We start from the raw sequence: 13,376 nt of genomic DNA on the forward strand, positions 1-13,376 counted from the left end.
GGCGTACAAGCAGCAAAATTAACAAAAACTCACATTTGGATATAACACTGCCATAAATGGAACAAGATATAAGAGGCGACGCTTCAGGCAATTGCCCTTCTTAAAAGCAGAGATCAGTGAAAACAAAATTTACAAATGTGTAGATTTCGAAGTGTCTTTTGCCAAAAAAAATTTAAGTAAACTAATTAAACAAGCAGACGATTCCGGTTTGTAAAAAAAATGCCACATTGTCCACATAAATATAAAAAAATATGGTTTGCAATCAGGAACTTAATCTTGGATTATTAATTACGGTACATCGTAGGATTGTGAGCGGTGTCGGCGGCATGGATATACAATGGCTGATGATGATTCTCAATCATCAAAATGGTACTATTAATATAGGGATGTTTGGACCAATTCCATTCGTGAGAGTTTGGATTCTTGCGGGAGGAAGCCTGACTTGAGTACTCAGAGAAACCTCACCAAGCATCATAGGATGGGGTAATGCTGAAATGGTTCATCGACCCACTTGCTGTACTGCCTGCATTGCCACCTCACATTCTATGACCAGGCAATGTATTTAAACGTCCCACGACCTACATAAAACCATTCTGAATACAAGGGAGAGTTTTGCTTCAACAAGTAAATCCGCACGTATGTTGGACGTGACCGACCGTCCCTCCACCCCTCCTTGTCAGCCAGCCAGTAACACTTTTATCTTAAATAACTATTATTACTATTTATTAACTTTTTTAAATTTTACCAGGTAAGGCCCACTGAGATTTTTTTCAGAAGCGATCTGGCCACAAATGATAGCTTAACGAAGTGGATTATCATGTGGAAGTTTAAGCAAATACTCGAAACGCATGTTTCTAAATGTGGAGGGAAAAACCAGAGGACCCGGAGAAAAATCCACACGACTACAGAAAGAACATGCAAACATGCAAACTCTTAATATACAGGCATCATGGCTGGGATCGAACCCACAACCTCTTGTACATGTCATGGTAGTTAATATCTCGCCACTGTGGCAGACTTGCGTGCCAGCCAGCCAGGAATCCAGCCAGAAAAAAAAACTTTTTTTCGAATACAGTTTAGCATCACATAACAATGAAAACTTTTTATCAAATGAGAACGTCACTCGATCGAACTTCTCGTTTGCAATTGTGTCCTGGAACCTGTGTGTCAATTGATATATATACGTAACATGACTAGCTTCAAGTGTATATTTTGTTTAGCCAGGTAAGAACTCAATTAAGTAATATTAATTTATTTACCGTGCCAATATCGCCCTCAATAAAGGAGGCATCGGTGCACAATACAACGGAACGGGGACGGTACAGGGGGCAAAGGGCCACAAAGAATGATAAAAAGAAACCCGTCACGCCCTCACCTTCTACCATCAACTAACTGAGCAGAGTAAATTGCAACCGCGTGTAAAAATAAAGTGCAGCCGTGTACAACGAACAGCATAAGAAAGGTCAGTGATACATACAAATATGTAAAATAAGTGAAAAGTAAAGAGACCGTTTTTATTTTAGATTTAACTCAATGGACCAGGATGAGTCTTATTTGCAACAATGACCTGGGATTACTCATTGGTTTTTTAGGTAAAGTAATTTATTATTTTATCTTTATACGTGACTTTATCGAAATAACCAAAGAGTAATTCCTGCAGTCACGAAAGCTCCAAATTAAAAACCCGTGTGTGCAAGTGCTTGATGCATTTAGATATAACTCAAGGGACCAGGATTAATCTTAGTTGACATTTCGTGAGTCTAGTCTTTTATTTCCACTTGTGCACAAGATGCGGATATCGAATTCACAAGTGAAAAATAAAACACCCCACTTTCTATCTGTGAGCGATTGCAATTACGAACAAAATTGACCGTGCAATCTTCGCACTGCCCAAAATGTACATTTGTGAGTGAGTTTGTGAGTGATGGTTAAGTTGGCACAGTCGGGGGTACAGCTGGTGCATCTACCAGTCATCTCAGTCAGCCAACCCATGGCATCTGAGTCTGTCCGGAGTCCTCCTGCCAGCGAGCCTTCGACACTTCACGTGGCCTCAAAGTGCACCCAGCCTGGCACAGGCGCCGTGGTGACGTCACCGTCACTTAGTGACGAATGGTATTGGTTAAGTGAGTGGATGGGTGGGGTGTAGATGGGTGAGCGGGGTGGCTGGGTGAGTAGGTGGGCGCTTGAAGTGGGTGTTCGAGTGGGGTTGGGTGGTTGAGGTGGGGGGGGAGGAGGGTGCATCTCAAATTCACCAAGTCTCGGACAAAGCAATCAAACAGCTGAATCACTTCGAACTGAACCCCTTATCGTTTGCTCCTTCGTTTGTCCGCAGCAAATCACCACCGACCACCACCACCGACCATCATCATCTAGCCATGGTCCACCACCACGCGAGACAAAGCCCCGCCCCCCAACGGTGTGACGTCACCTCGTTCCGCTTTAGAGACAACGACAGCCCCGCCTTTTTATTTCCCACTGCGGATAGGCGAGCGCGCTCCCCCCCCCAACTCGCAGTTCCCGCACGCGATTGGCCCAGCGCGCGGTCACGCGGTGGAAGGGGGATGGTTGAGAAGAAGGGGGCGGGGGGTTTGCTCTGTGCGCCGCGCGCGCGTGTGCAGTGGGAAATGTGATCGCCGCGTCGCCCGCCGCTGCCATTGTCTGAGCGCCATTTCGCTTTTTCCCTCCCCCCCCTCTTCCCCGTCGGGCGCCCTCCGTTCTTCCCCACCCCTGCACCTCGCGGTCACGGCATCGGCGCCTCGGAACAACGCGAATAAGGCGAGGGCCACGACGACGACGAGGGCCGTCGCGGACGAGGCGAGGTGAGCGCAAGTCGCCGTCGCCGCCGTGATGCGTAACCGACATCGAGTATGGGGAGAGGGATGAGGGGGAGGGGGGGTGGTGGCCGCCTGCGCTCTGCGGACCACGGCGCGCCTCGCTCGGTACCTTTGCCCAGGACAGACCGAGGCTTTCGCCGTGTAAGGCCGCGATGCATTTTTTGTTTCGATTTTTTTTGTTATCGAGGTGGTTTTTAAAAACATTTTTCTGCCGATGCGGTTATTGCTTTGGGGTTGTTAGAGACGTTGAAGGCTGCTGCTGGTGCTGTTATTGGACGACGCAACATGGTTCAGATCTACACCCCCCCACCACCACCAACCCCCCCACACTTCTCTGCTTCTCCGGGTTAGCGGGGAGCGGCAGCCCAATTTGACACTTGGCCAGATCTGCGTGCCTGGCCCCCCAGAGATCACTGCCGCCTGTGTTCGGCCCCCCCTTTTCGCTGCTCTAAAAGTTAAGCGAAGTCCCCCCGCAGGTAACTCCGAGCGAGGCTGCCGGGGGTGTTGTAGGTTCAGTGGAAGTCGCTAAGGTTCTTTGAGGCAAGTGACGGCAAGCCCAATCGCTCACCCCATCCTTGCCACGGTACATGTAAATAAGAATATAATAATCGTCGTCATTGTATATAGCGAGAGTTTGGGGGAGGCGTGGGATGTGTAAGCCTCTCGAGGAATCTTTAAAAAAAGTTTTTAGGGTTCAAGAGTTCATCACATACTTTGCCCGGCTGAAATCTAAGAGAAATTTACTTGACAAAAAAAGTAGTTTTACTGGGTAAGTTCGGTATTTGCAGAGGCTTTCAGTTTGTTTTCCAGTTCTTATTTTCAATGGCCCGTTTAGATAAAACACTAAGATGGTTTTGTTATTTGAGAGTGTATAAGTTGAGGGAACAAAAAATAAATCGCTGGAGGTGTTTTGCCACTGGCCACTTGATCGCAAATTCGTCCCCGTCTACTGGTCCAGCGGATCTTAAAACAGTAATAATTAGAAATTAACCACGTGCTCAAGGTGGTCTGTTTAATAACTAAAATTAGCCACGTGTGATACGTGGCCAGTTCAAAATAAAGTTGAGGATCGTACATATCACGTGCGATTAACATTTCTTCTAACATTGCACCAACCTTTAAATTCGTTAAGGCACTTTACTAAATGTTTGTAATTGCATGTAAAATCTAAGCCTTATGTTATTTTGACCAGTATCGTAATGTCTGTGGTGTTCTCAGGTACGCTTGACTCACACCCATGGATAAGGTTGAGGAAACATTGGATGACTTGAAATCGCCATGTCAAGCTTTATCTGCAGAGGAGGAGCGGGCCATGCCATTTGACGATGATTCTTCCGACCCCAGAGACACAGACGAGCAAGGCAGCCACCAGCTAACCGTGTCGGAATTAGCTCCGCATTTGGACAAAGGCGGGAATGACAATGATGGGACCCACAGGGAATTCCCATCCTCCTCTGGCTCCCAGGTAATAGAAGTTTGTACGGACGCTGATGAAATCGACCACGACGCCATTCGCCCATACGCAGAGGTCGAGACAGATTTGGAATTCGTTTCTAAAAGCCCTGAAGAGCTGGGGGCCAAGCCAAAGACTAAAGCCGCTGGCGTGAGCGCACTCGTGGACTCGTACTTTCGCTTCGCGCCATGGGCTGGCAAGAAGAAGCGCAACGCATGCCGGAGGTCAGACGACTCTGCCTCCGCCGATCGGGAAGGCTCGACAAAAAGCCTGCGTGAGCGGCGTCACGGCAGCGCCGTGACCTCTTTGGGCGACGTGGGTTCAGATGACGACCAACATGCGCCGTGCACGGAGCACACCCTGGCGCAGCAGCAGCGCACCATGCACAATCGCTCTTTCCGTGAGCGGCTCAAGGACACCATGGGCCACTGCTTCCCCGTGCGAGCGCCGCAGCAGAGCAAGAGGCTTGCTACCGCGGGACCTGCATCGCCGCCGTTGCTCTCGACATCGCCGTCCCGACTGCAGGGCTCCGCGGGGACGAGCGGGCCTTTCTCCAACAAACGAAAGATCCACCTCTCGGAGCTCATGCTCGACCGTTGCCCATTCCCGGCCGGCACGGAACTGGCACGCAAGTGGCACTTAATCAAGCAGCACACGGCGCCAGTCGGCCGCTCGCAGAGCCTCTTCCTGCCAGGCAGTTTTGACTCACCGGAGGACGAGGAGGACCTGCTGAGGGAGCGGAGGCGGCTGAGCATCGAGGAGGGTGTGGACCCACCGCCAGATGCCCAGATCCACACGTTCGAGGCCAGCAGTCGTGTCAATGCACTCTACAAGCTGGGCCCCAAGCTGGCTCCGGGGATGAGCGAGCTCGTGGGCGACGCCAGGGGAACCGCGGTGGCCGCAGCGGTGGCGGTGGTGGGGGCGTCTGGAACTCAGCCAAGGCCCACCGGGGAGTGCCTCTCAGAGGACGAGGAGAACACGGCGCTGTGTCTTCATCCCCGGCGAAACCGGACCAAGGAGGAGCCGCCCTCGGTGGTGCCGAGTGGCATCGGCGGCCTGGGCCAGCTCCTGTACCAGCCGGGCGCGATGGCCGCCGCCTCAAAGCGCGTGCACACGCAGATCGACTACATCCACTGCTTGGTGCCGGACCTGGTGGAGATTACAAACAGCTCGTTCTACTGGGGCGTCATGGATCGCTACCAGGCTGAGGCGCTGCTGGAGAACCGTCCCGAGGGCACCTTCCTGCTGCGCGATTCGGCCCAGGAGGACTACCTCTTCTCGGTGAGCTTCCGGCGCTACGGCCGCTCGCTGCACGCACGCGTCGAGCAGTGGAACCACAACTTCAGCTTCGACGCGCACGACCCGTGCGTGTTCTACGCGCCGGCCGTCACCACGCTGCTGCGCCACTACAAGGACCCGAGCGCGTGTATGTTCTTCGAGCCGCTGCTCGCGACGTCGCTACCCAGGACTTTCCCCTTTGGGCTGCAGCGCCTGTGCCGCGCGGTCATCTGCAGCCGTGTCACGTACGACAGCACGGAGGCGCTGCCCATTCCGCAGGCGCTCAAGGAGTACCTGCGCGAATATCACTACAAGCAGAAGGTTCGCGTGCGGCGGCTCGACGCGCCGCGTGGTTGGCTCAAGTAGCCCGTCGCACGATCGTTCTCGCTCGTTTTTTTTATTTTATTGGCGACGTCGTTGGTGATTTAATTTTCGTTTGAGTTTTCTTTCTCTCCCCACACCCCCTCTTTCTCCCATTCTATTCCCCTCTTTCCCCCCAACCCCGCCCCTTCTCTAGTTGGGGAGCTTTTGCACAGTGTGTATGTATGTAATATGTACGTTTGTTGGTTGGTCGCCAAGTTGACACTCGGCAGGTTTGCAGTACAAAAAAAGAAAAGAAAATGCATCAAAACTGAATGTTTGCTTCAGTTCGAGTACGAGAGGTTATCTGGGCATGCCAGCTTATGCATTTTTCAAAAAAAAAAGCTATATTGTTTACAGCTGTCCATGGAAAAGGGCATGAACGAGCACTTCACCATACAGGCTGTCCATTTCACTTGAGCTTAAATCGGGGAGCGTTGGATGGGCTGTGTGCAACCATTTGTGTACAACAAGTATGAACGATCATTCGGCTCTCAGCGATAAATCATAGGGCGCGCCGTCACCGAGAAACCGATGACGCCGTTCGTCAATTTTATATGGGGGGGGGAAGCGGCGGTGAATTTTGGAAGAAAAATAAATAAATAAAAATCCACGTGGTCAGGAATACTAGCATGTGATTGGCTGCATGCCTCCAAAGAGAGTCGTGGTTTAACGCTAGGTATGACACATTTAGTTTGCTTTGTGCTCTTGCTGTGATTGCTGCCACCGCCTTTTCAAAGGTACATTAATGCATTTATTTGTGTAAATTCCTACCTCAAGATGTATTTTACTTTTTAGTTCTTTTTTTGTTGTTGTTGCATAGTGCTTCGTTGCTATGTAAGCCAATATGTTTATATCAAATTATTTTTTAATACAAAAATTGAACTTAAAAAACAATTGTAGGATATATATTACAACAAAAAAAGAGAAGACGTTAATTGCTTGACTAATATTTAGTAGCTGCTGCCGCTGAATGCATCACTTGCATGCATCTTGATGTGAATGGCTTTTTGTCGAGTTCACTATGTTTGGTCAAGTGCCGGTTTACGCCCGTCCGGAGGTCTGAAAGAGCCAATCATTTTTTTTTCTGGCGCACAAGTTTATAAAACCTAGCGCGTTCGAATTTGTATTTGCTTCAACAAGTCTGGCGTACACACAATTGTGCACAGGTTTGTTGACCAACACTGCCGGTTTTGCTTTGAAATGACTTTGGCTGAAGTCGTCGCTGGGAATTGTTTTTCTTTTTTTCTCTTTGCACTCTCGGTCATGTGCTTAGAAGTTCAGAGGCACTACAATGATTCTCTCTAAGTACGTTACGGAAAAAAAATGTTGCTTAATGCAGTAATGTATTATTTCTGCAGTATCGAATGTTGATAAACAAAGTTTATTTTTCGTTTGGAAATCGGGGATGACATTATTTTTTTTTTTGCGGTTACGTGGATTTAGACTGCCGACCGGGCAGGATTGGCTGTAAAACGAGCCAATTTAAATTGTAATTGTTTTGTTTTTTGCTCGTTAACGGAGCTTAAACATGTATCACCATAACTGATTTCCTGTCCTTTCATTGTAATCTTTTCATGCATCAAAAAAGGCACCCCCTGCTTGTGTATATTTCTTGTATTATTACATATAATGGTGCTAAATAGATAACTTAGAAGAAGAAAAAAATCTCGCACTAAAGGATCATAGAATAAATGGTATATAGCTTTTACGTAAAAAAAACCTTTATTGAGACGTAGGTTATTCCATTCATCATCGCAGAATGCTATTTTTGCTGTTTTGACAAAATAGGCAGCCGCTTTCCTTCCCTTTTATTTGCAACATTTCTGAAAATATATGCAACAAGAGGAGAAAAAAAACCCGATCGGCAGTTTTTCATTCAGTGTAGCTTGTATATGCTGTGCGACAAAGTTATGCAGAAACACTTTCAATGTGTCGATGGTGTTTCCTGTACTCTGGGGTAAAACAGCAGCTCTTACTTTGGCTTCACACAAAGCCATATATTACTGCAAACAGCCATTCTCTATTGAATGCATCTCCCCTTTTCTGTATAAGTAGAAGGCGGCGAGCCTTCGCTGTTTTTCACAGCGGCGTTTGGAACGCTTTTGGTTGCTGTGCCCGGTGGCGCAGTGACGGGCGGTGGCGAGTTGTCACCGGAGTAGGTGAACGTGGCATTAAAAACGAGTCCCCCCCCCCCCCCGTAATGGGCATCGCTCGGACGACGATGATGATGATGATGACGACGATGATGGTTTCAGGTTGGAAGCTGTGCTGCAATATGAAGGGATTACGGTCTAACCCAAAAACCCTTTGCTTTAATGCCACAGGTTTAACAACTAAAATGTGCACTTCCAGTCAAAAAATAATTTCTTACACTGGTGCTAATCTTGCCTCTCTTGGATGGCTGTGATGTGTGTGTTGCTGACGTGGGGTGAGTGCAAGGAGATTCAAAAGGAAGCTGTGAGTTCAACGGTACTGTGCCTTGCGATGTGACCTTTCAACAGGCTGGTATGCCACTGCGACGTTATCGAAATGGCTGATTATTATAAGAGTGGCGACTAAAGTAGCATAGTTCCTATAGACAGGAAATGCCATCTGCACCAGAGCATATTTCAATGTTATATCGAGAGAAATTATTCTTCTAATTTGTTTGATCAATACATAACATGTTAGCTGCAGTGTCAACCATTCATGTTACTGAGAATAAAAAATAATTCACTTACCTTGTGGGTGATGTTTGCGTGCATTTTTACGCGTATATGTGACGGGCGAGCAATATCTTGTCGCACTAACTATTTGGCGATTATGGTCTGTATCGGGTGTTCGAAACCTCGTGCGTGTGCCAAATTTATGTTGAATGTCTGTATCGGTCCTTTTCTGGATGAATAAATACCACCCCACGTATTTTCGGTCAGGGGTTGTTTGAGCATACTTCATGCTGGTCAGTACGGGCTAGTGAAGGGTGTCAAGGACCAGTTCATATATCACTCGCCAATATAGCTAACCGTGGCTGGAAATAAAGCTAATATTTTGGGGTTCATAGCGCAATGCTCCACTATCCCGCTCCCCAAATTGATGTTGGATATTTACAACTGCTTAGACTGAGCAATGCACTTACGGTTTTGTGTACAATCCCAGCGCCATGTGCTGTCGAACATTTATCGAATGCGTGTTGGGCATTTAACTTGGCATCGCAATTCAGTGTTGCACCGCAGAGATTCTGCTCTCGGACCGATGTTTCATACACATTGGCGACCGCGTGCGCATCCGTCACGAGCGTTGTGCCCAAGCACTCGCCACAGGATAAGGAAGGGGGCACGAATGTTCAAGCAGAAGAGAGACCTCCAGAGAAGGTCATGACCTCCACGCTCCGCTGCGATCCCTACGGTGGGAGACGGGCTTGGATGCCACTGGACTCCAAAGACTGCAAACTGAAGAGTGAGTGTTGTCGTTTGCATATTCATATTTGGTGGGGGTAGCCTTGCCGTGTCCGTCAGGCAGACTGGAAAACACCCACTCGTCCCCATTCCGTGCGTTCAACTTGAAACGGAGACGGTTTGCAAATGTGACAAAAAAGGTATCTCGGGGAGTTGTGAGGTGTCCAGTCTGTTCTCCTATAACGTGGGTAGTTAAGTTACTGAAGAATGGCCTGTTATTGAAATATCGCGTTATATTAAATGATAATGTAGGGGTAAAGCACACTGCCATAACGCGTGAGATGCGTATGCAGGCTGAACAAAGACCGAGACGTGTGGGTAGCATCTAGAAGCATCCAGCATGCTGCCTTTTGTGATGCTTCGCCGAAGCAGCCGTACAACCCCTTGGTCCTCGCGCGACGTAGTTCATTCAATTGCATTATAACGAATTCGCACCTGCGTTATAAAACAAAGTAGTGTTTCCTAATACATGAATCGTGTTGTGTCCAATTCGCGTTATGAAAACATGCGTTATGGGAGAACACACGGGAGTAAAAAAACAATTAACTTAAGGTGGATTCGGAGGTTTAGTTTACTCAGCTGATACTACTGAGAAACTGGGTTCGAATCCAGGTAACTGCCAGTCATTTAATTAGTGTCGTGAGTGGATGATCTAAACATGGTCACCAATGGTTTGCACGGAAAAAGCATGTCATCAAGTTTGATTCTGCACTAAATTCCAGCTCAGAATAAAAAAAATAGTCATTTGACTTTCAGGCGATGAAGGTTGCTGTGAGTGTCAGACCGAGTGGGGAAGTGATGCCCTCCTAATGTGTAAACCAGTGGTCATTTAAAGGGATCTCAGAAGTAGCTCTGACATCCACTTTCGTGGGCTCTACTATAACATGACACCAATAGCAAAATGTAACTCTTAGACATCTGAACTGAATAGTGGGCATGTGGTGATTTACCACTCCACCCCTTAGCAATCTGGTGAATTGTCACAATTTGAGGTCAAGATTCGATTCAACAACCAGATAATGTTAGTCTTGTTTTTACCATTTCATTGTTTATATTTTCCTCCTGTCTCCTTAAGATAATTTAGTTCAATCTGTTGACCTAAAAGTAACCTTACCACATCATACAAATTACACGATTCGTAATTGATTCTAGAGTTCGACACTTGTCTCGTGAGCATACATAATTTGATCGATTCTCTGCATCGTTACATACTTTACTCGATACAATGCAGTATGTGATATGACTGCGTCTCCCGATATTGTGTCAATAGGTGCAATACTTTCACATTAAAGGATTACATTTCTCCAAGACCCTGTTACATGAGATGTGTTTTAAGAAGCATATTGTGACATTGTATTCAACTAGAGGTAACTTGGTAAACTTGTATAGACTTAACATGGTGGGTCACAAGGTATATAGCATTCACAAAAAATATATTTTAAAGCTATATAAATTGGTGAGCATCATATTCATTAAAACCCCACCACCGGTGGAACTATGCACTGAACAATCAACATCGATTCGATGTTTGTAAGTGTTGACGTTGTCAACTTGTGCAAATTGTATGCCAATTTAACACGTAGGCTCATGCCAATGTTGCACTCGGGCTCACGGAGCATACAGACGAGTTAGGAAAAATCATTGCATACGCACGGATTGCGCAACGCTTTCCAACACGCGTTTGTCGGAAGTATTGCATTCGCAGACGACAAGCTGGCGGGGGACACTGCCAGGGCAAAAGGCATTTGTGCATTTTTGCAAACGGACCTTTTCGCTCCGGATAGGGCGACAACGCGTTTTTTTTATCAATACGGTCCATTTTCTTCTGTAGGGTCAGTCCCTAATAGTGTCACGACATTAGTCAAAAGTAGGATTCACATTGGATAGGTTTTAAGACGCTTATCATGCCTCCTCATGATGGACGGGCAAACTTGAAAATACTTTTATTTAGGTTGGAACACGTTAAAGAACAAACTATACAAACAATCGCTACTGCCCTGAGAATCGGGTACCCGGCCCGGCGTACGTGAATAATTTGGCTTCAAGTTTTGAAAGTAAAAAAAAATTTGCAGTTTCACTCGGCACCCTCTTAAAGCCGCCTGTTAACGCGTTGCCCTCTTTGTCGCAACGTGCCTTATTTTATCAGCAGGGGTGACCACTAATAGTTCATCGGTCATCCATCCCGGGATGAAAAACAGATGTCACGTTACCTTACTCTTGCAGGGCAGAGGTCGCACTTGGGTCAGCTGAGGGGGGGGGGAAATGGTTTCGGGCGGTGGCTGTCCAGTTGTTAAATTACGAGTAAAACGTGTTTTAAAGTGTAAAAAATAATAAAGGTGCAGCCCCGCAATTTCTTCCTCGCGCCACTGCTCGTGGAAGTCGCTTCCACGAGAGGGAGCTCTAGAAAGCCCCCTCCCAGAGATTTTTGGTCTCCTCTTCCAAGCTGGCTAGATGTATTGGAAGAGGCGGGGGTACCTAAACTAAATAATTTAACTTTTTTTTTACCAAGTAAGGCCCATTGAGACTATATATGCTCTTTTTTCAGAAGCGACCTGGCCACAAATGATAGCTCAACGAAGTGGCCTATCTTGTGGACATTTATTGCAGCCAAATACTTACACTTTACCCCACCACTTTTGACCTGCCGACCGACAATTATTTGCGGTGGGATCCGTTTTATGGGGTGGACAGGCAGGGGGAGATGAATGTAAAAAAATAACCATCCCCATTGTTTAATCCGCCGCTCCGGGAGATTGAACGGGCCATCTCTGGATTACAAGTTCAGCGTGCTTATCATTAACCACATGGCAGCATCCGTTTAAGTGCACGTGAATCGTACTCGCTTTGTAGGTCGTACCAATCGGGCTGCAATATACATCTGCTTCCTCCTCTCCCTGGCATTCTCCTACTCGTTCATGGTCTGACGTGTCCTGCTCCCCTTTCTTCGCTCATTCCTGCCCTGGGCCATCATCTCCACGTCCACTCCACAGTCCTTCCTGTCCTGGCTCACCACGTCAAACCACTTGTATGTGTTGAACTTCTCTCGCACCGTACGTAGCCAACCGAGCTAATCGGAGGTGCGGGGGGAAGTACGACAAACGAGGCCTGCCACTCGGTCTCCGCCGTCATAATTCCACGTTCGTCTCCCTTCTTCTGATGTGGGTTTACCGCACTTGGAACGACATGTCTTGGCCATCTGAATCACCTTTCAGCTTCTCTTGAGATGGGTTCCACCACACTTGCAGTCTTCCTTGTCGCCTTATTTAGTTGTATTCGGAGCAGGAATTTAGCCAAATTCAGTGCAGAATACAATTTAATCTGATGGGTTTTTTGTTGTTGTTTAGTCAATGGTGACCAAGGTGAGATGAATCAACTCTCTACATTACTTGGTAATCCCGCTGCTGCTTGGATTCGAACCCAGGATCTCAGCAGTGCCAGCTCAGCACTCTGACTTCTGAGCCACCCGGCCACCTCCGCTGTAAAATAACTCGCCAGGATGGCGGGGAGATGTTATCTCCCTTGCCTGGTACGCAGGAGGTCGTGAGTTCCAGTTTAGATACTGACGATTCCTGTTGTATACTTGGAGTTTGCGTGTTCTCGCTCCCCGTAGTGCCCTTTTGGTTTTTCCCTCCGCAATTTGAAAATACACGTTCAAATAATTTGGCTTATACGATAAACTCTCACGCGTGATGGTGATGCAAGCCACTGAGATAAGCTATCCTGTGTGGCCAGGTTGCCTCTGAAAAAAAGCTAAGAGTTAAGTATGTTCTTATCGCTGTATTACAAAGTGTTTATAAAAGCCATATAGCCGTAGCATATTAAATACTGTACACACCTGGGTAAGATATATGCATATGACGGTGCATTGATTTGTCGATTAACTTCAAATGGGATTCTCTGTCCATTGCGATGACCGTTATGATAAAGCGGGCAAAAGAAACCTCCTTTAAAAAAAAACATAACTTGTCGAAAGTGCCAACTTATTTTTAGCGCGTGCAAATCAATGTTCCTTTC

At 47.2% G+C, this 13,376-nt stretch overlaps 1 protein-coding gene across 1 annotated transcript; it reads left to right on the forward strand.

The window, feature by feature from the left end:
- Positions 1-2,637: 2,637 nt before the first annotated feature.
- LOC144944036 (suppressor of cytokine signaling 5-like) lies at positions 2,638-8,107 on the forward strand. The gene is made up of 2 exons (XM_078872053.1): positions 2,638-2,819; positions 4,053-8,107. Exon 2 carries the CDS (start codon positions 4,072-4,074, stop codon positions 5,929-5,931), a length of 1,860 nt encoding a protein of 619 aa, XP_078728179.1. The 5' UTR covers positions 2,638-2,819; positions 4,053-4,071; the 3' UTR covers positions 5,932-8,107.
- Positions 8,108-13,376: the final 5,269 nt, after the last annotated feature.

This window comes from Lampetra fluviatilis, chromosome 33 (genome assembly GCF_964198595.1).
Source record: "Lampetra fluviatilis chromosome 33, kcLamFluv1.1, whole genome shotgun sequence".
Classification (NCBI taxonomy): Eukaryota; Metazoa; Chordata; class Hyperoartia; order Petromyzontiformes; family Petromyzontidae; genus Lampetra; species Lampetra fluviatilis.

Excerpts from the sequence above, each read along its gene's own strand:
- LOC144944036 (XM_078872053.1), top strand. The coding sequence starts at position 4,072 with ATGGATAAGGTTGAGGAAACATTGGATGACTTGAAATCGCCATGTCAA.